Source organism: Lycium ferocissimum, chromosome 6 (genome assembly GCF_029784015.1).
Source record: "Lycium ferocissimum isolate CSIRO_LF1 chromosome 6, AGI_CSIRO_Lferr_CH_V1, whole genome shotgun sequence".
Classification (NCBI taxonomy): domain Eukaryota; kingdom Viridiplantae; phylum Streptophyta; class Magnoliopsida; order Solanales; family Solanaceae; genus Lycium; species Lycium ferocissimum.
This window is the reverse complement of record NC_081347.1, coordinates 72,160,459-72,187,253: the sequence shown is the minus strand read 5'-3', so window position 1 is coordinate 72,187,253 and position 26,795 is coordinate 72,160,459. Positions and strand designations below refer to the sequence as shown.

The 26,795-nt window shown below is 34.4% G+C and overlaps 2 protein-coding genes across 3 annotated transcripts; one reads left to right on the top strand and one right to left on the bottom strand.

Moving 5' to 3' along the window:
- The first annotated feature begins 1,255 nt into the window (after positions 1-1,255).
- On the top strand, positions 1,256-12,052 carry LOC132060324 (magnesium-chelatase subunit ChlD, chloroplastic). The gene is made up of 15 exons (XM_059453318.1): positions 1,256-1,616; positions 4,283-4,461; positions 5,007-5,091; positions 5,172-5,488; positions 5,761-5,884; positions 6,237-6,329; positions 6,769-6,864; positions 7,985-8,146; positions 8,311-8,508; positions 8,671-8,826; positions 9,530-9,637; positions 10,528-10,662; positions 10,761-10,919; positions 11,644-11,764; positions 11,847-12,052. The coding sequence occupies exons 1-15, from the start codon at positions 1,347-1,349 to the stop codon at positions 11,930-11,932; spliced, it is 2,289 nt and encodes a 762-aa protein (XP_059309301.1). The 5' UTR covers positions 1,256-1,346; the 3' UTR covers positions 11,933-12,052.
- Positions 12,053-20,280: 8,228 nt separating this feature from the next.
- On the bottom strand, positions 20,281-25,509 carry LOC132060323 (serine/threonine-protein kinase Aurora-3). Of its 2 annotated transcripts, XM_059453316.1 has the most exons (6): positions 25,294-25,508; positions 24,441-24,683; positions 23,089-23,184; positions 20,951-21,165; positions 20,804-20,876; positions 20,281-20,609 (listed from the first exon to the last, which is right to left on the bottom strand). In XM_059453316.1, the coding sequence occupies exons 1-6, from the start codon at positions 25,441-25,443 to the stop codon at positions 20,529-20,531; spliced, it is 858 nt and encodes a 285-aa protein (XP_059309299.1). In that variant the 5' UTR covers positions 25,444-25,508; the 3' UTR covers positions 20,281-20,528. The 2 variants fall into 2 exon arrangements, with proteins under 2 accessions (XP_059309299.1, XP_059309300.1); XM_059453317.1 differs by lacking the exon at positions 20,804-20,876 and having other exon boundaries at positions 20,281-20,597; positions 25,294-25,509.
- Positions 25,510-26,795: the final 1,286 nt, after the last annotated feature.

Here is a 26,795-nt window from a genome sequence, read left to right as displayed (position 1 = left end):
CTTTTTTGAGTGTTTTAACCACTTTAAATTTCTCATTTTGTCTAAAATAAAAAAAAAAATAATTGACCCATTTAACTTAGTAGATCTGAAAATAAAATATAGAAAAAAAATAGAAAATCCAACAAAAAAAAATAAGAAGTACAGAACACTACCCCAACTTTTTTTTTTTAAATTTAAAGAAAATTCTTCAAAGCTAAAAAAATTTTTGCTTCTTATGTTCAATCCAAACGGGCTATTTATCTATTTCACAATCCTCAACATTCTTTACATATTTGAAACCATGTCCAATTCTATCTTCAACTTGTTTCACAAGGAGAAATAAACTAAGAATTGGCCTTAGAATAAATGCAACTGCTACTATTGGTTCACCTAATATATCAAACTCTTCACTATTAGAAACCACATAACAACTTTTTCACCAGAAAAGGGTCAAATATACCCTTTTACTATTATAAATAATTTAAATATACTCCTCGTTATATTTTCGATCTAAAACTCTAAATATACTTCTTCCGTTATACTTTCAGTCCGAATATACTCTTCTCATTATACTTTGATACAAATTTGTTTTTATTTTTAACGAGGAGGACACATGATGAAATATGTTAAGAGGGTAGTACCAAATGATTCACCCAATTTTAAATACCCGATTCTTTTAGAATTCCACCCATTTAACCCGAACCCACCCATTTTCATTTTCTTTTCATCATCTTTTAGCTGGCCCCAGAGGAAATTAGTTAAAAGGGCCTTTACAAAAATAATAAATCTATATGACCCTCTGTATACATGGGCATTTATGACATAACACATAGATGATCTGTTATATTTTGTAGGACAATTTATACTTCGCTAGGGGTGATTTTTAATTTTTACCCTCTGTCTTTACAGTTTGGGCCTTAAGGCAGAATTTTCATAGACAGATTTGCATAAAGGCAAAATTTGCAAAGGTAGATGACAAAAATTCAAGACCACCAATTTGAGGGGCAAAACTTAAAGACCACCAATTTGAAGGGCAAAAATTAAAGACCACCCCAAATGAGGGACAATCCGCGGAAAAAAAAAGTATTTTGTAGAGGGTTATTTAACCAATTCACCGGCCCCATATGTTCTTATTATTGGACTTCTTAACCCGCAATGGCTCGACCCGACCCGACCCTATCCAATCCGCTTACGTGTCAACAGCTAGAAAAATTAGACTGAAAAATAAAATAATAGAAAAAGAATAGAAAATCCAACAAGATAGAAAAATAGATAACAGAAACTCAAAAGTACAGAACAAACACTATCACTCAACTCTTCTTCTTCTTCAAAATTCAGTTAAAGAAAATTCTTCAAAGCTATAAAAAATGGGATTTTCTTCTTCAACTTCAACTCTAACATACACATCTTTATCTAGTTCACAATCTTCAACATTCTTTACATATTTAAAACCATGTCCAATTCTTTCTTCAACTTGTTTCACAAGGAGAAATAAACTAAGATTTGGCCTTAGAATAAATGCAACAGCTACTATTGATTCACCTAATGGAGCTGTTGCAGTAGAAGTTCAAGAAAAGAAACAAAAGAATGTTTCTTTTGGTAGACAGTATTTTCCTTTGGCTGCTGTTGTTGGACAGGTATACTTACATTTCCTCTAATCTTTAACTGTTTGATACTTAATTGTATTACTCCCCCCATCCCAAAATAAGTGTCGCTTTAGCTCCCCTTTCTACAAACAGTAGGTGATTTGCCTTCTGGGTCGGGCTTGCCTAGTGCTCGTTATCTCTCCTGTGTGGTTTGCGGGCCAGGAGCGGGGTTTACGCTGTACGGACTCATAAAAAAAAGTGTTGCTTTAGCTCATTTCACGCCCATTAAGAAATCAATAAATACAATATGTAGTTTATTAAATTACCCCTATTTATTATTCCCTCCGTCTCAATTTAGGAAAATAGTAGAACTTTTGAAACTCGTGGTCTAAAAAAGCCAGTAGTATATTTAAAAGCATAAAAGTAAATCATTTTATTAAGGGTAAATGGGGAAGTTTTAAGTTAAATTATTTCTAAATATAGAAACGTATCATTTTTTTTTGGACAAACTAAAAAGAAAAGTGTGTCACATAAAGTGGGACAGAGGGAGTAGATATTTGTTGAGAATTGAGGACTATTGAGAAGAAGTAGTTCTTTAATATAAGGGTGTAGTTGGAAACAATTACTATTTTTTTTTTTTTGTTGAATTCCTAAAGCGACTGTTATTTTTTGCTAAAACGACACTTATTTTGGGACAAAGGGAGTAATAGTTTGCTGTGACTTAGGCATGTTAATAGAATAAATTTAGTGCAAGATGATATGAAATGAGCGTAAATGAAGAAGTAGGGATTCATATAGCTGATCCACCTTGTTTGGGACTGAGGTGTAGCAGTAGTACTATTTGTTGTTGTAGACTTGTAGTGTATTAGCTACGGGTTCAACCGAATACTTGAAAACTACTAAAGTTTCACCAAATATTGAGTTCTGAGCCATAATATTAAAAGTACAATTAGTGAACTGTTAGGTTGAACTATCAAGTTTAAATCTTGGGTTCACTTTTGGTGTTATCTGTGTAAATAGTAAGCAAATGTGTTATTCCATATGCTTCTAATGCTTTTTAGTGACTGCTAGTACTAATTGTTTATCTAAATCTTCCATCACAACTAACTGGTGCAAATGTTGCTTAATGAACGTCAAAGATTAACATCTAGGTTCCCTCGACGTATTAATAGAATAAGCTTAATGCAAGATGTAGTTATTGGCTACAGGCTTTAACAGAATAGGTGAAAAACTACTAAAATTTCAACAAATATTGAATTCTGTACCGACAATCTTAGAAGTACAATGGGTTCAGCTAAGAATCTTAAGGTTGAACCTGTCAAGTATAAGTTTTGGATTCGCCTTTGGTGTTATCCGTGTAAATACTAATCGAATGCGCTATTCCATAAGCTTCTAATGCTTTGTAGTGACTTTGAGTAATTGTTTATCTACATCTCCCATCAAACTTGCTAGTGCAAAACCTACTTCAAGAACCATAAATCTTAATGTTGTAGAGAAATTTACCAGTGTGGGGCTTGTTTTGAAGCCACATAAATACCAATTTGCCACAATGGATCTCTCTAAAGGATCAATCCTTGTTTGTAAGTTGTAACCTTCCTAAAGTTATTGATTTAACGCTTAAAGCTCTTGTAACTTCAGTCAAAGTGATTTTTGCCTCAGTGAATTTTGTGACCGAGTTGGTTCATTATTTGAGTTTGTCTAAATTTATGAAATGACGCATGGTGAATTTTTGGGAATTGAACATTCAAGTAGTAGGTAGGAAGGTATGGAGGTCGAAGATTAGGATAGAAGAGTAGTAGGTAGCCGAGTAGTGTCATAATCTTGGTTGTATTTTTTATACTGGAGTAGCAGGTAGCCGAGTAGTGTCTTAATCTCAGTAGCTTAGTACTATATCTTTAGTATTCACGTAGTATCGTACGTATTCTCCATTTCTTACTACTACTGTTGCTTTATTTGCTTTGTGTGTCTGCCTTTTGCTGTTATTATTTTCCTTTCATTACCGTTTGGATTGCTTCCTTTGAGCCGAGGGTCTATCGGAAACAGCCTCTCTACCCCACAAAGGTAGAGATAAGGTCTGCGCACATCTTACCCTCCCTAGACCCCACTTGTGGGATTACACTGGGTATGTTGTTGTTGTTGAACATTCAAGTGACACTGGAGTAACTTTTGTTTTCATTAGTGCGGTAAGAGATTTGTGTATCAATATGAGGAGTAATGTGAATCTAGAGAAACTCTGAATTTGTTAAAGGAAAAACTATATAGTATTGGGAAGGAAATGTGTCTAGAGAGGAATCAATATAGAGGATTCATGTAGCCGGCTCAACTAGTTTGGGATTGAGGCATAGTTGATTGACTGATTAATGAGTTTCTTGGTACTGGCAAGGGTGAGATATGGCAGGGTTTGTCAGTTTTGTTCGAAATGGCAAAATGTAGGGGGAGAATGATGTTTGCTTATGCAGAAGTGGGGAGGAAGCAGTTGAATGGAACAGTTCTGATGCTAAGAACTGATTTTGATCACGGCTCTCAACCAAAATTCGCTTTTGTTCAGTCAACTTTTATGCTGTCCCTACATGTTATAGTCTATGGAAGGCGTACACTTTTAATGCTTTGCACTATGCAATATTTGTTGACTTTGTATTCAATGCTCTTTTTGATGTTTAAATGCATAATAGTTAGTTTTTCATCAACATGTCTATTTTGGGACCAACATTGTGCAGGATGCTATTAAAACGGCTCTTTTACTTGGGGCCATTGACCGTGAGATCGGAGGAATTGCAATATCTGGGAAGCGTGGAACAGCGAAAACTGTGATGGCACGTGGGTTGCATGCTATTCTGCCACCAATTGAAGTAGTTGTTGGATCAATGGCCAATGCTGATCCTAACTGTCCCGAAGAGTAAGCTTACTGAATTTTAATTAATTATGTATTGTAGATAGCTTTTGAAATGGAATGACATAGAACTCTTGAAATGACATTGGAAGTAAAAGAGATACTAAGAGAACTTCAAGACATGGCTCTTGAAAGTTAGTTTATTTCAAATTTATGTTCAACTAGTTCGCTCTGAAGTTTTATCGCATATTCTATTAGCTTATATACCAAGCTGCTTTGCTTTCTCAAAAGTTGTTGTTGAAGGAATGTTCTTACATGAAGAGGTGGTGAGTTTATGTGTTTTGGAGCAGGATTGCATTTGCCGTTCTGGCTTGCATCTATACTCAACTTTAACATTGGAATCAAATTTCTTTTTGTTTGATATCATATAAGTTGAAACCTACTGTTTAATAGTAGCTAGTTCTTGCACCCTAGCTCATTTAACGTTTCTCTACAAATCACAATTCCTATGGGAAAACTTCAGATGTCAGATTATTTCTAGCTTTTTTGGCTTAGAATTGTCTTTGGTTTTATTTACTTGGCGAACAGTAAACATAGTTGATAGCCTTCAGGTGGGAAGACGGGCTTGCTAAAAGGGTAGAATATGACTCTGACGGAAATATCAAGACCCAAATAGTTAAATCTCCATTTGTTCAGGTAATTGTGCACTAGATACTTTTCCAAGGTAGAGATGGTTCTTTTCTCGTTTACATTTTCCTACATACATGTGTATGTAGATTCCGCTTGGTGTCACAGAAGATAGATTGATTGGATCTGTTGATGTTGAGGAGTCCGTGAAATCTGGAACCACCGTCTTTCAACCAGGCCTCCTTGCAGAAGCTCATCGAGGAGTTCTATATGTTGATGAGATCAATCTACTAGATGAAGGTATAAGTAACCTACTTCTTAATGTATTGACTGAGGGAGTCAATACTGTAGAAAGAGAAGGAATCAGCTTTCGCCATCCATGCAAACCACTACTAATTGCTACATATAATCCCGAAGAAGGTGCAGTTCGTGAACATCTGCTGGACCGTATAGCCATTAATTTAAGGTACAAAATAGCCTTTCAAATAACTATGCAAAAACCTTTTCAGGATACTTCTATGTTTGGTGAATAATCCAATGGCTACTGGCTAGGTATAAATATACCTGAACCTGATCTTTTTAGCTTTTACCATTTTGTTTCAATCTCAATGAACTCTTAATTCTGGGTTCCTGCATTTGCTAAGGTGCATATGATCCTTATGCTTCATGTCCTATTTTAACCTGCCGTTAGAGGTACAGTTGTCTTCTTCAATTAATAATCATAGAATTGTACTGCAGTGCAGATCTCCCAATGAGCTTTGAAGATCGTGTTGCAGCTGTTGACATAGCAACGCGTTTTCAGGAGTGTAGCAACGAAGTTTTTAAAATGGTGGATGAAGAAACAGACAGTGGAAAAACACAGGTATTGTGTGCTGAATAGAAAACATATACTCTAGGTCATTGATCATTAAGTGGCTTCAGAAGATTATCATGATATGCTCACTTCGTAGAAACCAAGTAAAAGATAGATGTCTGTTGAATGAATACTGGTATTTAATTATTTATGCTTTATTGAGGGAATTGTTTCATTACACTGTCCAGCCTTTTGGGGTAGAGCAGTTTATGTATGCATAAATTCCTATAAGCGTTTAGAAAACTTCTATTACCTGTCATTTTTCTTAATTCATGAATTAATATTACTGCTCACATGATTTTGTTACTTTAACTTGCTCTGTTTCTATTAGTCAACCAATGATCTGATAGCTCTTCTGCAGATAATTTTGGCAAGGGAGTATCTAAAGGATGTCACAATCAGTAGAGATCAACTAAAATACCTGGTCATGGAAGCCATCCGTGGTGGCTGTCAGGTATTTAATATTGAAATCCTCCTCAATTGCTGTTGAAGTGATCTACGCTGAAGCTTAAGTCTTGGGAATAGCTTTCATTAGATCAAAGTAATCCATCCTACACAGAAAGACTCCTATTATTGACATCCTAAGTTGAGAGGGTTCTTCAAAGTCCTTGCAGAATAGAGCATAAAATGTAATATTAAAGAAAAACCATAGTATGCAACGAATTTGAGTTTTCCATGTAGAAGTCTTTCAAGTGCAACCTGATCTTGATCCACACTATCTCAAGATCGACTAAAGATGCCACCTTATATTTGACAAAAAACTTTATTGACTTGAAGTTAGAAAAGAAGATGATAGGGCTATTTCATTCAATATTGCTGCTGATGGAATGCTTTCTTTACGTTGATCTAACGTAAAGGCATACTTTTCTATTATCATTTTATTTAAATAACAGGGGCACCGAGCTGAGCTATATGCTGCTCGTGTAGCCAAATGCTTAGCTGCCATCGATGGACGTGAAAGAGTATCTGTTGATGACCTGAAAAAAGCTGTACGTATTTGCTGGTTTGGTGTTTCATTAACTGAATTCTCAAACTGTTACATAATTAAATAACCGTTCTTTATTTTATTCATTGAATGCTGTATTATGGTACAGTATTGCTTCGGTCAATTCTTTGTTGTCTGAATTGTGATATCGTATATCTGGCTTCGCACACCAATCCTTGGCAGAAAATTCACACAGACATGCTTGTTCCATTCTCTGCCTCTCTCTTGGTGTTTCTTGTTCTTAAATCGATGCTATTTGGAGAGCATAACATAATGTTTATCATCAACTTGAGGCATTATTATTAATTAATTTTCTTTTTTTGAAATTAAGAAAAGAGTAGCAGTTGACCTTGTTGATTTCTCCATTCCTTCTGGATATCTTGGTTTCGTTATTTTGATTTTGAGGGCTTCAGTTGATGATATTACTATCTGTTGGATAAATCATCCATATCCTTATTATCAAGGGCTGAGCCCTTATTGTTGCTGAACTATTTAGTCGATGGGGCTCATAGCATTGATTCTGGTAGAGATACAAGATTCTTTTGGAAAAAGAAGTTCCTTGCTGCATTTAAATTTCTGCATATAAAATTATGAGGAGGTTAGAAAGATGATTTTCCTTGAACTCGCTATGACCTTTTTGTATTTTTAAAAGGGTTCTAAGTATAAAGCTCTGTGCTACATTGTCTTCATCAACAGTGCATGATTTGATACAGTGTGTTTTCAGTATTTGGAAAGGAGTTGGATTGTTGTAATAATATTTTTTGTTACTTGATTTATTTCATAACCTTGTGTCATCTGGGACCACCGGTGTTAAATACCAGATTGGATGAGACCCTCTCCCTTATATTAATTGGTTGTGGAATTAAGGTAGCTGAAGGCACAACATAGTGGAATCAAATTTCTAACATGTTTCTTGGATGATGTCTGATATTGGTAATAAGCATCCCATCTCATTTCAATATGTATACTAATAATCCTTACCCTTAGGCAGCTTTGCTTCCACATCATGCATCTCAGTAAGGTTGCATCTGTTAGTCTGTTTTTGCGCTTTGCTCATCAATCCAGAAGTCTTTTTCCTTGGCAAGCGATTCGGCATATATATGCTAATAAATCCAGTGATGCAGGTAGAGTTAGTCATCCTCCCACGTTCGATTATAATGGAAAACCCACCAGACCAGCAAAACCAGCAGCCACCTCCTCCCCCTCCGCCTCCCCAAAATCAAGATTCTTCAGAAGATCAGAATGAAGAAGAAGAAAAAGAAGAAGAAGAAGAAGAAAGTCAAGAGGTTTGTTGACAAGGAATTTTTTTCTCTTGGCTCTCTCTCTCTTTTGGAGGGTTGGGGTTGGGTGGTTCATTCTTGCTCCTTTCTGCCCCAACCAACAAGATGCTGGGAGGGGGAGGTAAGGAAATGATTGATCTCTTTGACCAGACTTTTTAATTTGTTAACAGGATGAGAAAGATGAAGAAAATGAGCAGCAACCGCAAGTGCCTGACGAGTTTATTTTCGATGCGGAAGGTGGTTTAGTGGACGAAAAACTTCTCTTCTTTGCACAACAAGCACAAAGGCGCAAAGGAAAAGCTGGACGAGCAAAGAATGTCATCTTCTCTGAAGATAGAGGTCGATATATAAAGCCAATGCTTCCAAAGGTTACTGGTTCTTTCCTTTGATTATTCCATTAGTCTCGTTTGGTTATTGATTTCCCTTGCAGAATTGATCAAATCAATGGTTACCGTAAACACCAAACAATTTATCATATATCAAACTAGTGTTTGATTGTCTTTTCTAACAAGGATGTTTGACCTAGACAGGGTCCAGTGAAGAGATTGGCAGTTGATGCAACTCTAAGAGCAGCTGCGCCATATCAGAAGTTACGAAGAGCAAAGGACCTCCAAAAAACTCGGAAGGTTTATGTAGAGAAAACTGACATGAGAGCCAAAAGAATGGCACGCAAAGCAGGAGCTCTGGTAAAGTTAATTTTTTAAAATTTTTTTTTTTTTACCTCCTTGAAGTTTACATCTGTTCTTTTGAAGCTATGTTCTTGTTAAGGTATTTATATGTCAACATTCTTTATAATTATTTTTTGATAAAGAACGAATAAAATAAACATTCTTTATAATTCTTATTATTTCTTAATGCACAAAACTAGGTCTTTCATCTGATAGGCTGATACCATGAAAAAGAAGCAAGAGATTGGCATAATGAAACATATAGTAAATTCGCACTTGATATTGTTCATTGAAACTTGCAGATCTTGGAAACTTCAATCACAATATGGATAGAAGCTTCTATTCAAACTAGCTTCTTAAATCTGGCCTATGCTATCGTAATTGATATCTTAAGTTTATTATTTGATTTAAACTTGTGGTAAATGAGCAAATGATATACGTTGAGAATCATGGTTATGAATTTGATATTGTTCACTCAAACTAGCAGATCTTGAAATTGATCAGAGTATGGATAGAAGCTTCAATTCTAACTAGACTACTTAAAGCTAGCCTTTGTTACCTTAGCTGTTATATAAATTTGAATATTTGATAGCAATTTGGTTAATTAGAAAATGGTATATCGAGAACCACGGTTATGATATTTGAGATTTCTACTGAAGGACATAACACAAGTAGACAAGTATTGACTTAATCCCGCTCTCTATGAATTTGTGCCTTTCAGGTGATATTCGTAGTTGACGCTAGTGGGAGTATGGCATTGAATAGAATGCAGAATGCCAAAGGAGCAGCACTTAAACTACTTGCAGAGAGTTATACAAGCAGAGATCAGGTCAACTTTCAGTCATAGAAGCATTTGTTTGCTGTTGTCACTGAATGTGATATTTGGCCCAAATTTGCTACTATATTCCTTTCTAAAATTAAGTCTTTCTCAGTCCTTCGGCAGCCTTGGGTCCTAATATATGTTAAATTGTTAACTTATATTGAGGTGAGAGTGGGTCCTAATATATAAAATTTAATTATTAAGAAAAAAAGGAACCACAAGATAGAAAAACTAACAATACATTGAGATAGAGAGAGAGAGGATCTTAGTTGGAACAGGTTAGAATTATCATGTAGGTGTTTATTATAAAAACATGAACCATTCTGGATGAACCATGAATCAGTTGGAATTGCTTAACATAGAATTCATGTTTTGTTTTTGAATTATCCTGTAGGAATTTGTAGATAAAATTTTAGAAGATCATTAAGCATTTCTTTCTACTTCATAACAGGTCTGAGCCCTGAATAGTTTAGTCAGTAATAAGTCCTTGGTGTTATATTTCACTTGCAAATCAAGAGAGGAAAAGAATGTTCTGAAGATGGAAAATAGTTAGTGAGTGATCTGAAACAGCCAGTTTTAAAAGACTAAAGTAGTAAAGTAAATCTCATGCTCTTTCCATTCAGTGATTTTTTCAGATATGCACTTGCTGCATATACCTGGAGCAGTTGCTTTAGTTTTCTAATAAAAGTTCCTTAAGTCAACTACTTATCAGATATTCTCCTTTTCAGATTCTTTATGATTAGAGTTCATTGATTTCATCCTTTTCTCAATCTCTTTCTTTTCCTATTGGTTAATTTCTACTGATGGTATCTAACTATGAGCTTGTCTCCTCGGCACGGATTATCTGGGGAGACCATATGAAATTTCTTAACTTTTTTCAATGATAAACTTTGAAACAGGTCTGTATCATTCCCTTCCGAGGAGATGCTGCTGAAGTTTTGTTGCCACCTTCTAGGTCAATATCGATGGCAAGAAATCGTCTTGAAAAACTTCCCTGTGGCGGGGGTTCTCCCCTTGCTCATGGGCTTACAACAGTATGTGAATTGGATCAATTTCTAGTGCTGCGGATGATATTGGACTTTTTCTTCAATTTTTTTTCTGTTATGTGATTGTTTGAGCCAACTTTTTTCAGGCAGTTAGAGTTGGGATGAATGCAGAAAAGAGTGGTGATGTTGGACGTATCATGATTGTTGCAATTACGGATGGTAGAGCTAATATATCTCTTAAAAGATCCAATGATCCTGAAGCTGATACTTCTGATGTACCCAGGCCTTCTGCTCAAGAGCTGAAGGTAAATAACCAAATTGACTTTCTTTAAATTCAGTGGTACCCTACTTGAAATAAAATTGCTCATTTTGACTTGAAATTAGAAACACCTACTTCAAGTTACCCTGTACCTCAGAGTTGCCACACAAGATAAATGGCTTTTCATGGTTCTAAAGGCGTCAGGACTTGCCTCATGTTTACGTCAAGGTGACGTGCTGCAGAAACAGATTGCCTTGGCTATGGTGTCTTTTTACATACTTGAATTTTCATGTTAATGAACTAAGAACCATTTCCTCCAAATTTATATTAAATGGACATAAAGTATCATCTTTACCTGTGTAAAAAGGAGCATCTTCAGAAAACTCACCTTAGCATAATCACTGCATATAGCGGAACAGAGGCGGATCTGGAATTTAAGCTTTGATCAGTTCAACGTTTATGATTCATATCACTGAACTCATTGTGCTTTTAGAATTACGGGTTTAGAATATAATATTTGTTAAATTTTAGTGATTTTTCACATATATATGAAATGCTTCGTAATATCAAATGGCCAGTGGGGATTCATATAACCGACCCCATCCAACTTGTTTGGTTCTGAGACGCAGTTGTGATATTGATGCTTTGTAATGTTGGGTTCAGTTAAACCCATTGAACTTATGTTCCATCCGCCTTTCTTTAAGAGGAACATGTCGTCATGCTTTCTTGAGCATCAATATTTTTTAAGATCTATCGCAATGCTTTTGTAGGATGAAATTCTCGAGGTGGCTGGTAAAATATACAAAGCAGGAATGTCTCTCCTCGTTATAGATACAGAAAATAAGTTTGTTTCTACAGGTTTTGCCAAAGAAATCGCAAGAGTAGCTCAAGGTTTGTCGTTACTCATTTTGTTTCATATACTTCTTCCAAGTGCTACTATATCTGATAAATTTCTGAATTGTTGTTTCCCCAGGGAAGTACTATTATTTGCCAAATGCTTCAGATGCTGTGATATCTGCAGCAACAAAGGATGCTTTATCAACATTAAAAGAATCTTGACTTGAATCTTGATTAAAATTAATTGTAAATGTTGTTTTTGAGAATAGAGTATTGAGAGGAATATATGAGCATGCTTGAAAATTCTCATATTTTGTTGTACTAATTGATTTTTTTTTTTTTTTTTCAAATGTGCAAATCATGATAAAGAAGATTTTTTTTTTTTTTTTTTTTTTTTTTTTTGGCATCAATTTTGGTTTCTAAGGAACAACTTGTCCGCAATTTAAGTTTTTGGGAATAACTCGTCACTTTGGGTGTCTAACTGACAAATTGTGCCAGCTTTAAGGGGTTGTCTAGGTATATGATCAAAGTTAAACCCCACTTTGGAAATAATCTAATGAACAACTAGACCACTTTCATGTGTTGTAGCCGGTCACTTACCCTATATTTAAAATTACAAATTTCACATGTTTTATAAGATTAAAATTTCACATGTTAAGGAAGTTTACCTGTATAAATTACTTAAATTCAATCATTAAACTACTACGCAGGAGAAATCACCACTAAAAACACACCTTAATTAATTATATGAACTAGAGTTTATAAGTAGGACTAGAAACTCTAAGCACCTCTCAGGAGTTGAAATATTCAATCATCCAAACTAAGGATAATTGCAAAATAAGTGGAAGTATTCATAGGGATCCTAGAAAGTAATTCATTTGGGACTTGCTTGGTGGTATTATAATATTAAATGGTTTTTTTTTATCAAAACTGGAATGTTTGTGTTTAGGTAGATTTAGAATTTTAGAAAGAAAACGTTTGAAGTGCTAACAAACAATAGCATCATTTTGTGCATCCAATTTTTCAGAAGGCAGCCTCAAATCAACATTGTTTTGAGGTTGCATTTCGGAGAAGAAAATAAAAGAAAAAAAGTGGGGAAAACCCTTCTAGTTTAATTAGTAGCGAAGCTAAGAATTTCGTTAAGGATACTATTGGTTTAATATATATAGAAAGGTGTAATTTTCCGATGAAGGATGTTCAACTGATCATCCTTCACTCGATGTGATTGTGTCACTGGGTGCGACCCAATTCACCTTACTACAAAAAAAGATCAATGTCGAAACTTATTCTCAATCTCTATTCGAATCAGCATATGAAATCTTGCGTACGACATTGATCAAGGGTCTCGAAAAGACGAATGAAGGGTCATGATCAATTCTCCTTGTGTCTTTCCTTATTTACATGAGTTTAAATAACAACTTGAGACTAACATCTTGGTGTACATTCTTTTATTAATATGATATATCTTGAGGCTCATACTTAACTTATACCTTGCCTATAAGATAGTAAATGCAATAAATGAGTAATTGAAAAACAGTCTTAAAAGTACTTTATACAAATCTGTTTAGGTTGAAACGAAAATGATAAACTTAGACATGATGTAATAAGTCGCTTGAGAAATAAGAACGATTTATTGGAAGAGCAATTTTCTCTTAATAAACGAAATTTCAAGAAAGACAAGTTAATTTATAACAATCATTTAAACTATCTACTGCTTAATAAGGCCTTCAGCAATTTTTGCCATTAAGACAAGATCAAACTGTCTCCTACTCCTTCCTAACATATCAGGCGTTGTCTTGCTACCAAGTGCATTCTGACAATCGCTCACAAATTTGGGACACTTGAAAAGTGCATTTTCCAAGGAAGTATAATCTTTCTTAGCTAATGATTGTATGGAATCTTGGAGCTCGGTTACCAAGAATCCATAGCCGACATCACAAATAGCGTACAAGTCTTGGGTTTCTTTGTCTTTTGCTTTTGCTTTAGAATCCTCTATGAAGACACGATTGTTGTTAGCAAAGTGTAATGCTTGGTTGATAGCAACTAGCGTTACATCAGTAGGGATATATGGATGATTATGTAAATTTTGTCTAAAAACGGTTAAGCAAAATGTGGGATCTTGTACTTGTCTACATATACCTTTTATTAATGCCTCGTCCTCAGCGACGGTACACAAAGAGGTTTGGAAATTGTAAATGTTTGCAACAAGTACTAAAAGAAGGACGTATGAAGGAAAAAAAGAAGTCATTTTAATTTCTCCAATAATTGTTGTTCTGATTTTTGAAGTGAATGCAAGTGGATATATATAGGAATGACATTCAAGCAAAATAGGAATAAACACAATTTTGTTATACCTTATTATCTACCCAAGTATCTCTAGCATGTGTAGAAATAATGTTAAGTTGTTTCCTTCTTTAGTTGTAAATTTTAGTAATGGTTCTTCCAAGATTAGTCAAGTAAAAAGGAATGCAATCTACATATATCATAATATTTATGACAAGTAATTAATATGTAATAAATACTTTAGGGGTCGTTTGGTTTGAAGACAAGTTATGATGAGATTAGTTATATATGGATTATTTATGTTGAGTTTAGTTATTCTGATATTATTTCTTATTGATTGCTTGATTTGTTGTATTAAAAGTAACATGCATTACATAATTTTAAAAAAAAAATAGTTTGTTTACAAAAATACCCTCCACCTTAATTAGTAAAAAAAGGGTTTGAGAGACCTCAGGGCTATTTTTGTCCTTTTTATTATTTTATCTTAGGATAACTAGTCCTGGGATCGTTATTCCACCCTTTGCAAGGTATAACTTATCTCAATACTATTTTTAATCATGGGACAACTTATCCTAGGGATTAGTAACCAAACAAGAAATATGGTGGTACTAATTTTTTTTATCGCGGGACTATTTTTTCTTATCCATCATACCAAATGGCCCCTTAATATTTTAGGCAATGATCAATGCATGACGTGTTAGATTCTCTTATCACCAAACTTTAATTACACTATTACCTTATGTATAGTGAAACAAAATTTATAAATGCATAACAACTAACATCAAGGAGGAAGAGCAAGTAGTGCTTGAGATACCATTGGAGGAACCATTATCCCCTATGAACCAACCAGAGGAGAATCCCTTCAACAACAACCAAGAACGGCGGGTTCCAAACATCCTCGAGCATGTATTGCAGAATGTACTCAAGGCCTCTGGTTGCAGCATTACACTGACATGACTGTTACTCACCTACCTACAACTGAATCACTTGAGCCTTTTTGTATTTATTCAGGGTGTTCAAAAGTTAATATATGTACATAAACACAGAAAATTTACTCTAAATATACACTGTCATTTCCGCCCCTAACTCTAACCATTGTCCAATACTTTTAAATACTGACAAACCTATTGGAAAACCTTCTAATAGATTCAGATTTAAGATCATGTGTTAAGTCATCCGAATTTTAAAAATATTGTTAACCAACACTGGGCAAACAATTGCAATTACCATGCTGCCCTTAGAACCTTCACAGAACACATCACCCATTGGAATTGGGATATTTTTAAAACATCTTCTACAAGAAAAAAAAAACCTCACTGCTAGGATTGCTGGTCTGACACAAAAAGTAGCATATGCAAGCTATGCTTTAACAACTTACATCCTGAACTAAACAAGATCATAGTCACCCCAATCCCAAGATCAAAAACCCTACTAGCATAACCCACTTCAAACCTATCAATCTATGCAACAGCGGGGTACAAAACTATTACTAAGATCCATAATAGGATTTGACCCCACCTTGACAAAATCATCAACCCAAACCAATGCACCTTCATTCCTAAAAGAAGATCAGCAGATAATGTTATTATAGTACTCTTCCAAAGACATCACCCTGCCAAAGGCTAGGGCAAAATTACTCTTAAAAATTGATTTGGAATTTTTTTTTTTGACATACTTGAGTGGTCCTTCATCCATAGCTCCTTAAAAATCTGAACTTTCCCCCAAGCCTCATTCTTAATCAGGAGCTGCATCACTACTACCAGAACTACTATTATTATTATTAGTGGCACCCTTACTGAATACTTTGAACCAACTAGATGCATAAGACAGTGAGACTCTCTCTCCTCATACATCTTTATCATTTGCATGCAAGTTCTCTCTAAAACTATAGAGCCTGAGGTTGATATCTACAACTGGCAATCCATCCAAATCAACCAACAAGAACCATTTTTCTCCCACCTAATATTTGCTGATGACCTTGTCCTATTTGCCTAGGCAAGCATTAAAAGTTCTATATCTATCATTAACACCTTCAACAGCTTAGCAGTACATCCTGGTAAAAAAATTAACTTCAATAAGTCCAAAATCATCTTCTCTAAAAATGTCCCTTCTGATACCATTAATAGTATCACCAGCTTACTTAAACGTTGGGCCTCTAACCAATTTTGGGAAATACCTTGAATTCCCCATAATCAAAAAGCACTCCAAAACTTCTATTTACTAATACATCATAGATAGAATGAACAATAGATTAAAATGATGGAAAGCTAGAATCTTTTCTTTAGCTGGAAGACACACTTTAGCCCAAACTGTCCTTAATGCCATTCCAGTTCACTCTATGCAGCTAAATCTCCTCCCAGCACCAACTAGAAACCAAATAGATAGAATCCAAAGAAATTCCATATGAGGAACAACTGCTGGAAAAAAAAAAAAAAATCCACCCAATCAACAAGGACCAGATCACCCTTTCAAAAAATAAGGGGGTATGGGTTGTACCAGTGCTGCTGGTAAAAACCACTTCCTCCTAACTAGTCTTATTTAGAGAGCCCACAATAACAGAGAAAGCCTCTGAGCCAAACTACTTATGTCCAAATACCAAAAATAGAAGAAATAATTCAGGATAAACTGCTAATCCAGCTGATTCCTATATCTAAAAAAAACACTGCAAAAGCTATGAAAACTTACAGAAAAGGGATAGCCTGGAACATTGGCACTAGGGAACACATCGACTTCTGGCATGATAAGTGGCTTAGCAGCAACAAAATCATTAATGAACAAATTCAGGAGCCTCTTGATAACAAACTTCCAAACTATAAATTAAGTGAGATCATCAAAGACTGCAACTGAGATTTCTCAAACCTCCATTTTGATCTCCCTGCTACTATAATCAACCAAATAAAAAACACTTACATCCCCTTGAATTCTCATAGTGAAGACTCTCCTACTGACTTCAGAGGAACAAGGGATATTCCACACTAAAGAAACTTATACCATCTACCAGGAATAACGATCTACTACTACCTACCCCTCAGAATTTGATCATTGTTAGATATGGAAGCAGCTATGTCTCAATAAAATAAGATTCTTCCTCTACCAACTAGTTAATCAAATGTTGTCTACTGCAGAATACCTTACAAAGATAAAAATCTTAAACTCCAACCAATGTCCTCATTGCCATTCAACAGACAACCTGGAACACATTATTTATTATACTAAAAGTGGGAAGCTCCTAACTTCAAAGTTAGATTATCATTTTGCCCGCTTATAAATTAAAATGTAATAAAACATATAATTAATTAAATCTTAAATAGAAATATTAAACTGCTTAATGCCTAATAAAATATCACACATTAATGAAACAAATAGTCCCAATACGTTCCATCCTCTTAAGTCTTACCGTACGTTTCATCCATTTTCTTATGCTTTCACCATTTCTTTATCTTCTTTCATTCTCCTATTCAATTTCCTCTCCTCCTTTAAATCCTCTGTTACATTAAATTTCATTTATACTTCTTTCCTATTCTTTAGGTTACAATTTCATGCATTCATCACTTATCATATCTATAATATTCTAATAATAATATGCTAAAAGTGGAAAACCCCATAGTTAAAAATTGGTTTACAAAATTACCATTTAAAAGTTATGTTACCATTTTGCCATTCGATTAGACACTACTTTTTTGATACTATAAAGTAACTTTACCTTTCAATTACTAATAATGTTCCATTAAATGAAATAAGATAAACAAATCAATCCTTGGACGGATGCATTTCTCAGTTACTACAACACTAGAAAATTGGTTCGCGCTTTGCGTGATTTATTGAATTTATGAAATATTTTTTTTAATATTGAATAATTTAACTTTAAAAATCTTTTTTAGTCTCAAATTCAAATGGATTAGAGTTTATGTTCTAAAGCATTTTATTATTCTCACTTTGTTTTATTTTTTTCTCTAATATATTAACAATACAAGGTTTTAATCTTCTAGAATTACTCAAATTCTATATAATAATATAAACTATACAGGTGGACATAGTTTAAACATATTTTTCATTGTTCATTTTATTTTGCGGATTTTAATCTCCTAATGTCGATATATGTATAAATTTTAAACATAGATTTTCTTTGTTCATATCTAATATATTAGTATTCAACTTTCTAACTTCTCTTCACTACCTTTCAAGAGTTACATTTTAATTCTTTGTCCTTTTTAAAATTCTTTGAAAAGGAAAATGCATCAACAACAGCGTCTACTACAGAAATAATAAAAGGGAAGAAACACAAACGAAATCTCTTTGATTAATTTTTACCTTATCTTTTCCCTTTTTCTTTTCTCTTTTTCTTTCTTTCTTGCATCCTCGCTCATTCAATTTAGGAAAGACTATTTACCTTTTCTTCTTCTTCTTCTTCTTTCACTGGAACATCATATTCTTTATAGCCAACAACTCCACTCTAAAGCTACTCTTTTCCATCCTCAAAATCATCAAAACTATACTAAAATTTCATAAATAAATAAAAACTTGCTTTTTCTTTTAAAACATTTTCCGATAAATTAACATACGATATCGTTGAAAAAGGAAAGAGAATTCAAAATAGAATGGAATTTTCAAGCTTCAATTTCATTAAGAATTCTTTTGACGATTGAGAAATTTATCATTTATTAATTTCTTTTTACCGAAATGATGTAAGCAATAAAAGCATATTTACTCATCTATAGCAATACGGAATAGAGAAATGAGAAGTACAAATTATTATTTTTTTTTAAAAAAATTGCTATAAAAAATTTTAGTACCTGAAAAATCAAAACTTGCTTCGATAAAGTTCATATCCATTAGAGATCAAAATAGGAAGAAGAAGTGAGTTACACAAATCGATATCACAATAATCCACAAAAAATAATAGTATCATAAAATCACCAAAAAAATAAAATAGGGATACACGTGCAACACACGTGTCCAGATACTAGTTTTTCTAAAATGTCCAAAGGGAGCCCAAACTTGATATCAGCTAGACATGATTAACGCTCTGGCCACAAGATCTGCACTTCAAGATGAAATACACGGTCTATTAAATGGTCTAGAACTTGCTTTTACCAAAAATCTAACACCACTCATTGTGGAATTAGAATCGCATGTATTAATTGATCTCCTCTCTACTATACCTCCACCACATCCACCTTATAGAAATATTTTGAATGACTGAGTGACACATGAACTGGCTGCATTTGGAAGAATTGGAAAAACAACAATCACAAAAGAAATAATATTTTGGAATGTTCCTCCTGCATTTACTTTCTCAATTTTAAACAATGACTATTTAGAGGTTGCATCGTTAAGATCTACCTCCGCTTTATAAGGACTCTTTAAGTTTCTATAAGTTATGCAAGTTTTTCGATTCAGCCAAAAGAAAAAAAAACATAGCTTACTTTCACAATTCACACATGCAATAGAATCAAGACAACAACTATGTATAATGATCTGTGATAAAACTCCACGAAGTCTAATGAATATCAACTGAAATCATTTGAGCTTTCTCCCAAAATATACTTCTATCTTAGGTATATAATCAAACATATAGAGAATTAATATTGTAATCGTTGCAATTTAGTTTCCATCAGCTCAAACATTTTGACATTTGGTCTGGTCTTTAATTTTTGTCATTCAAAATTAAACTTATGTCTAGCGAGGCATAATTTCTTTAAGGGAGTGGGGAATACTTGTGGATGTTATGATGCGAAAATATAAACTTATGCCCCGCAAAAAAATTATTTGTCTTGAGGGACAAAAATTAAAGCCCAGCACAAAATAGGTACAAAAGTGCAAATGACCCTTTATTTGATCTTGCTTTTTCGTTTTTGGGTAGTTTGGATTTGTATTAATGGCTGAAAATATATACAACCTCTTAGACTTGTCAAAAAATTCATTTAGACACGTTATGACCTATTGTCCAACAAACAAATATCTAATGCAAATTAGGCAATCATCTTTAAAACAGTTCAAACCTTCACCGATTTTTCAAGACTATCCCTCTCTAAACCGTTAATTCTGTTAAAATCAATGTCAATTCAGATTTTAACATGTTCGTGTGATCAAGATGTGTGAGTCTCAGGTCATGGCCTGAGTTTAAGTGTCTATGACTTTTTTTTTACTAAGTTTAGGAGATCTACGTGTTCAGCCTATATTAATTTATTGTTTTCATGTTTTGATGCTTCTAAATTCTAATTGATAGGCTATCAATTTGATGTACCCATTTACTTTAGTTTCGAAGTTAATAGAAAATCCAAAAGAAAGTCATATGTAAATGATATACAACTATTTCTAGGAAACTATATCAATGTCCACCAACATAGCTTCACACTCCATCTGATACAAACTATTGAAATCAAGATGATTACATTTACATATCATATGTGATGGCAAAAAGAGTTGAAACACCAGCAGGTGAAAAAACAAACATCATGTTATCGGTTACTTTCACAGTTTCACGATACAGGGCGCTTTAACTAAACGATGCAAGTTGGGGAAGTGACTCAGATTATGTGACATTCTTAATTATCCAAGGGTGCTCCATGATCTTTTGAAGAGAAAGCCTTTTTGAAGAGTCCTTCACAAGAAGCTGCAAAGAGAAAGGAAACAATCAGAAAGAAGGTGTGCAACCAGAAATTTTGCAAGTGTTTTAAAACGTAATTTTTGACCTATATACACCAGTATTATTTTCTATATGCACTGTATGTGTTTAACTAACCACCCTTCAGTTTATGTAGTTTCTTCTTACAGAACTAAAGCATAGACAAGTACTAATCAATTTACCTGGCTAATGAGATTCTTAGCTTCAGCAGATACATCAGGTGTTGAAGGGAAGCTGAGGTCTACCTTCATAATTCTATAATACTCAAGTTAGTTTATCTTGATTTTCCAGTAACAGTTAAAAGATGACAGAAGCAGAGGAATAGTTACCTTTTGAATGTGTCGGTCTGTCTCTCGGCCTCAAATGGAGGCACACTGTATAAAAACTCGTAGCAGAGGATCCCTAGAGTCCAATTGTCAACTGCATAATCATGAGCTTTGTTCTCCACCATTTCTGGTGCTAGATAGTCCAGAGTTCCGCACATTGTATGTCTCTTGCTTCTTGATTGGACAGACCACCCAAAGTCTGCAATCTTCAAGCGGCCCTGCATTTCATGTGATAATCTACTTAATGTTTTACTCTTTTGCCATGCAGTGTGTCAATAATTCCTGGATTGGTTTTAGCTGCAGTTGTTGGATAATCGAATCCAGTTCTAATAGGGACGCCCATAAAACTACTTTTCAACATGTTGGCAAGGCCATCCTAAGTGCTACATTATATACATAATCTTATTAGGACCGTCCTAAGTGCTCCATTTTATATGGTTTTATTAGAATACACCTACAGATATACTCCCGGTTTATTATCCTAGATGACTTCTCATAGGAAAAAGAACATTTGAATCAGCTATATCATATTAGAGCTCAATGACCATGCTATGAAATAATGGTCGAAGACATGCAAATGATGCAATGATGTCACATCAAATTTAAAACTACTTAAATATATTAGCTATCTTTTGAAGATGGTGAATTTTACCATCTAGACAATTTTTTCTTGAACAGGATAATTTATGTTAAACAAGTGAGATAGATGGCGCACACTCTGGTGATCATCAAAATGACGAATCACACGTAGAACCTAAGGTCACACATTCACAACTTTAGCCGAAAATCAATAAAGAATCAGAGGCTCGCTATTTTACTTGAGACTAGTTATACAGTGATTGAAGTGCAAGAGAAAGAATTCCATATAACGGTAGCCAGAAAAAGAAGATTCTTTCTTTTGGCATGAGGTCCTACAAAGCGGCATTGCCTGCCTTGTCAATTAGCGGAAAATGCAATCACAGAAAGCTAGGAAATGACATTCGAAACGAGACTGTACGGAGGAAGAGGTTCTGACATGTCCTATAGGCTGTTCGATCATCAAGAAAGAACGAAAGACGCCTAGGCAACTATAGTGTGAAAACTTTTCACCAAACTAAAAGTGTCAAAGCTCCAAGAAGCTCTACTGCTTTTACCTTTTCTGTAAAAGACAGAAGCTGACTGAATTTTACTCAAAAGCTATCGACGAAGGATAATACCTATATCTGGATAGGTGGTCAATGGTCTCTCAAGGTTCGATTGTCAGGACTAAAGAGAAAGAGGAAACCTAGGTTCCAAAGCATAGTTAACCCTCAAGTTTGATCTATAGAGATATGGACCTTCCCCACCACATTGGTTCCTTAATTTAATGGCCATGATTTGATAACTTGGTTGTATAAAGTGAACAGGAAAGTGATATGGTAAGGACATAACCAGTTCAAATCCTGCGTGATTCACATGTAAGCTGAACAGGATAAGTCACATTGTCTCAAACCTAACTCTGTCTCATTTGAAATAAATGCTTCAAAAACACTTATCTTGTATCAATTCAAACCAAAAATTCATGTAATTTGAAAGCTTAATGCAGTACATGTTAATGCAAGAAGATGATGCCGGCTTTACAGTTTTACATGCCGATCTTGAGCTCTAGAGAGCATAATGAATGGTAGACTAAGCGTAATTGTATGTGCATCTCTAGCAAAGTGTTTAGGCTCTTAACCATAGGAAAACGACAGGGAGTCTAATTATTTTGTTAACTGCAGTTGCAAGAAAGAATTCAACAAAATGAAAGTAAAATATTTACATGTCAATTTGCAGCTTTAAAATTCAAACTTCAATGACTAAAGGCATTTTGAGCTGTTAAAAAAGACCTTAGGCCGTCAACAGGAGGGAACAGTGAGAACTTCCTTGTGTTCACTGTTATCTCTAAACAAAAGTAGGAAATTAAAGTCGATTTCTATTTTGCTCCTCAGAAACTAATTTGTATTTTACTGTTGCCAAATGAAATGGTGGGATTGTTCACAAACTGTTTTCTCCAGTAAAAACACAAATATAACTTTCAAATTAGCCATATATATAGTGCTTTCTTTTTCTTCTTCCAGGAAATGGTGCTAACAAAACTTGGCACACGCGGCAAAGAAAGACCGTTAGTATCAAAATATTACCTCATGATCAAGTAACAGATTTTCCGGCTTTATGTCCCTGTGAATGACATGCTTCTCATGACAATACGCCAGTGCTTGTGTGAGACTTGCAATATACTACACAAGAACCAACCAAAGTATCAAAAGTCAAAGAACAAAACCTAAAGCGGCAGGAAAGAAGTTGAACACTAACAATAATGTTTTCTACACGTAATTATGCGTCGATTATTATATAAATGATTTTCAGATGAATTCTGGAGTCACAAAAACAAGAATACAAAAAAAAAAGAAAAAAAAAAAAAGAATCACTGTTCAACATTAACCACAGAAGAAATAACATAAGCAAGGCACTATCAATATGAAAATAGAATTGAAATGGTGTCACTGGAATGGATCACACAAATAACATCTTTCTAGCTGCCTAAAGGAAGTATTCAAAGATAAGATAACGCTGCACAATAGAAACTGATTAAAATTCAACTCAAAATTGTGCCATCTTTCAAGGAAACTACTTGAGGATCATACCTTGCATTACATGGCATAAAGTAGATAACTTAAGCACTGAATCTCTATCCTTTTTTTTTGGGTCCGGGGGGAGAGGGAATCAGTTCTTATTGAAGCAATTTATAGATCACAACTAAATAACAAAACTACGCCTCAATCCCAAACCGGTTGAGTCGGCAATGAGAATCTTATAATCCATTTCGCTCCATTTGGACCCGTCTCATTCCAATATTCAATAATCTAGAATTCTCTAACACTAAAATTTACGAATATATGCTTACGACAAATTACATAAAGTACAGAACAAATCATGAGACTATCCGAAAGCTCACAACTAAACAACAAAATTACGCCTCAATCCTATACTAGTTGAGTCGGGAATGTAAATCCTCAGTATCCATTTGGATCCATCTCATTCCAATATTCAGTAATCTGGAGTTCTCTAAAACTAGAATTTACGAATATATGCTTATAACAAATTACATACAGTACAGAAATAAAACATAAAGTCTGCAATTAAAATATGTGCTTTTGTTTCAAATTCTTTTCATCTTATATGCGGAGAGCAAGCAATAGGATATGAAGCAATTTATAGCTCACAACTAAACAACTAAACCACGCCTCAAACGCAAGCTAGTTGAGTCGGCAATGAGAATCTCACAATCCATTTCGCTCCATTTAGACCTGTCTCGTTCCAATTTTCACTAATCTATAATTCTCTACCACTAGAATTTACGAATATATCCTTATAAAAAACTACATAAAATACAGGAGCAAATCATAAGACTATAAACGAAATATCTACTTTTGTTTCAAATTCTTTTCAACTTTATATATGAGGAGAGCAAGCAATAGGATATATGACATACTATGGCGGCTTGTTCCTCGGGCAGGCGACCAGTCTTTCTAAGCTCCCTGTACAGCTCACCGCGATGAGCATACTCCAGAATCAAGTAAATCCGCTCCTCATCATGGAACCAACCGTACAGCCTCAGTACATTCGGATGGCGAAGACTCGTTTGAATCTCCATTTCCCTCCTCAGTTGGTGATGCAGCCTGTATTTCTCTATTTGCTCCTTGAATATCACCTTCAACGCCACTATAAATCCACTCTGCTCCACCAATAGTCCAAAAAAAAAAAAAACAAATAATTTAATTAGAGGCTAATCCAGGATTTCAACTTTATGAGTTCTGAGGATGATTTACTTCAATTGATAATAACTAGGTTCTAAAGACGTGGTGGGTATGATGGAAAATGTTTTCTTATTTTCCCTTGTTTGGTTGCATTAAATATCTTGGAAATGTTTTCCTCAAAACAGGAGAAAATGTTTTCTTAAAATTGTAAGGGAAAACATTTTCCGGATCAATAAAAACACACCAATGCAACGCCAACTTACCCCACCCCCTACCCCCACCCACCCCCCAACCCAACCACCCCACTCCATCCTCAACTCCCACCTACCCATACCCCCTGCCTACCCCGCCTACCTCCAACACCAGAAGTTGCACTCCGAATTCAAAAAAGACATAGTGTTTTACTTTGAATATATGCAAATGATCTTAAAATGACATTTTTCAACTTGTGTACCAAACACAAGAAAATCACTTAATTTCCGAAATATTTTCCTGGAAAACATTGTCCATCATACCAAACACACCCTAAATATCTAATGTGCATATGCGTAAACGAGAATACCGAAAATATACTGATTTTTGAATTACCTTAACTTCACGGGCGAGATATACACGGCCAAATTTGCCTTTTCCGAGTGGTTTTCCGATCTCGAAATCGTTAAGTGACCATTGTTTTTTAGGGTTTTTTGGTGGTTGTTTTGGAGGTTTTAATGGGTGAATTTGAGTTTTTGAAGCCATTTCTACAAATTGATTTGGAGAAAATTTGGGGATTTGTAATTCAATTTGGGTTTTTTGGAGGGAATTTGGGGATTTTGAAATTTGTAACCGTTGATGGAATCGGGTCTGAAGTTTGATCCGTTTCTATTTTGGGCTGGGCTGAGTTATATGCCTACTCAATCCATTTTCTTTTCTTTTTTTGGAATCTTTATGCAAATAGCCGGATTCATTGTTTACTTTTTTTTTAGCTGACATATATAGATTATATACTCCCTCCGTTCATTTTTACTTGTCCTGTATACTAAAAATGGTTTTCCAATTTTACCTATCCAGTTTGAAAAATCAAGAGATAATTTATTATTTCATCCCTATTTTACCCTTGGTATTAATTTTTAGGTTGACAAGTTCAAGGAATTCTTGACGGATTTAGGTTACTTAGCAGTAATAAGGGGTGATATAGTGAAATTGTCATTATATTTTTGTCTCCTTAACAGATTTGTCAAGTCAATACATGACAAGTAAAAATGGATGGAGGAAGTATTAATTATTACGGTCATTTCTGCAAAGTGATTTGGAGAGAAAACAAGGGATCTGTAATTCAATTTTTATTTTTTGGAGGGAATTTAGGGATTTTGAAATTTGTAACCGTTGATGCGTTGGTGAAAGCGGATCGGATCAGAACCACTTTTTACTTCGGGTTGGGCTGAGTTATATGCTTACTCCATGTAAAAGTTTTGAGGATGCTCTTATTTGAATATCGCTATTTAATTTGTACTGAATTTTTCAGAACAACTTTAAATAAGCGGTGTCTAAAATCAAGCCTTTCAACATTTTTTTATGTGAACCTCATACAGAGATACCTGAAATTCAATGTGTGCATGAACTTCAGACATTTGAAACTTTAGATACCGTATATTTGAATTCGAAGCGTATAGACTTGCAAAATTTTAAACACTGCTAGTATGACTTAAATGGTGGTCTAGAAATCGATTATTATTTGTGCACTTCAGCCCCATGTAAAAAATTTGGGAACCATTTTAAATTTCTACACATCTATCCTCTTCGGAATAACTTCAGAGAACAGTATTTGAAGTCTGAAGTTAGACTTTTTAATCATTTTTGCATGAACTTCAAACAAAAATGTCTAAAATCCACTCATAGATACATAAACTATTTTGGGGAAATCTCAGTAATTTACAATCCAACATACAAAATTACATTTGCGTAGCCATATTTTTAAATTACACCCGCATAGCCACTTTTTCATGGTATACAACATTATACAACAATATACAACTTTATACACCTACTGTAGACAATGTATCAACCTTGTATAAAAGTGTATAAGAGGTGTTAATACACACTTTTACACT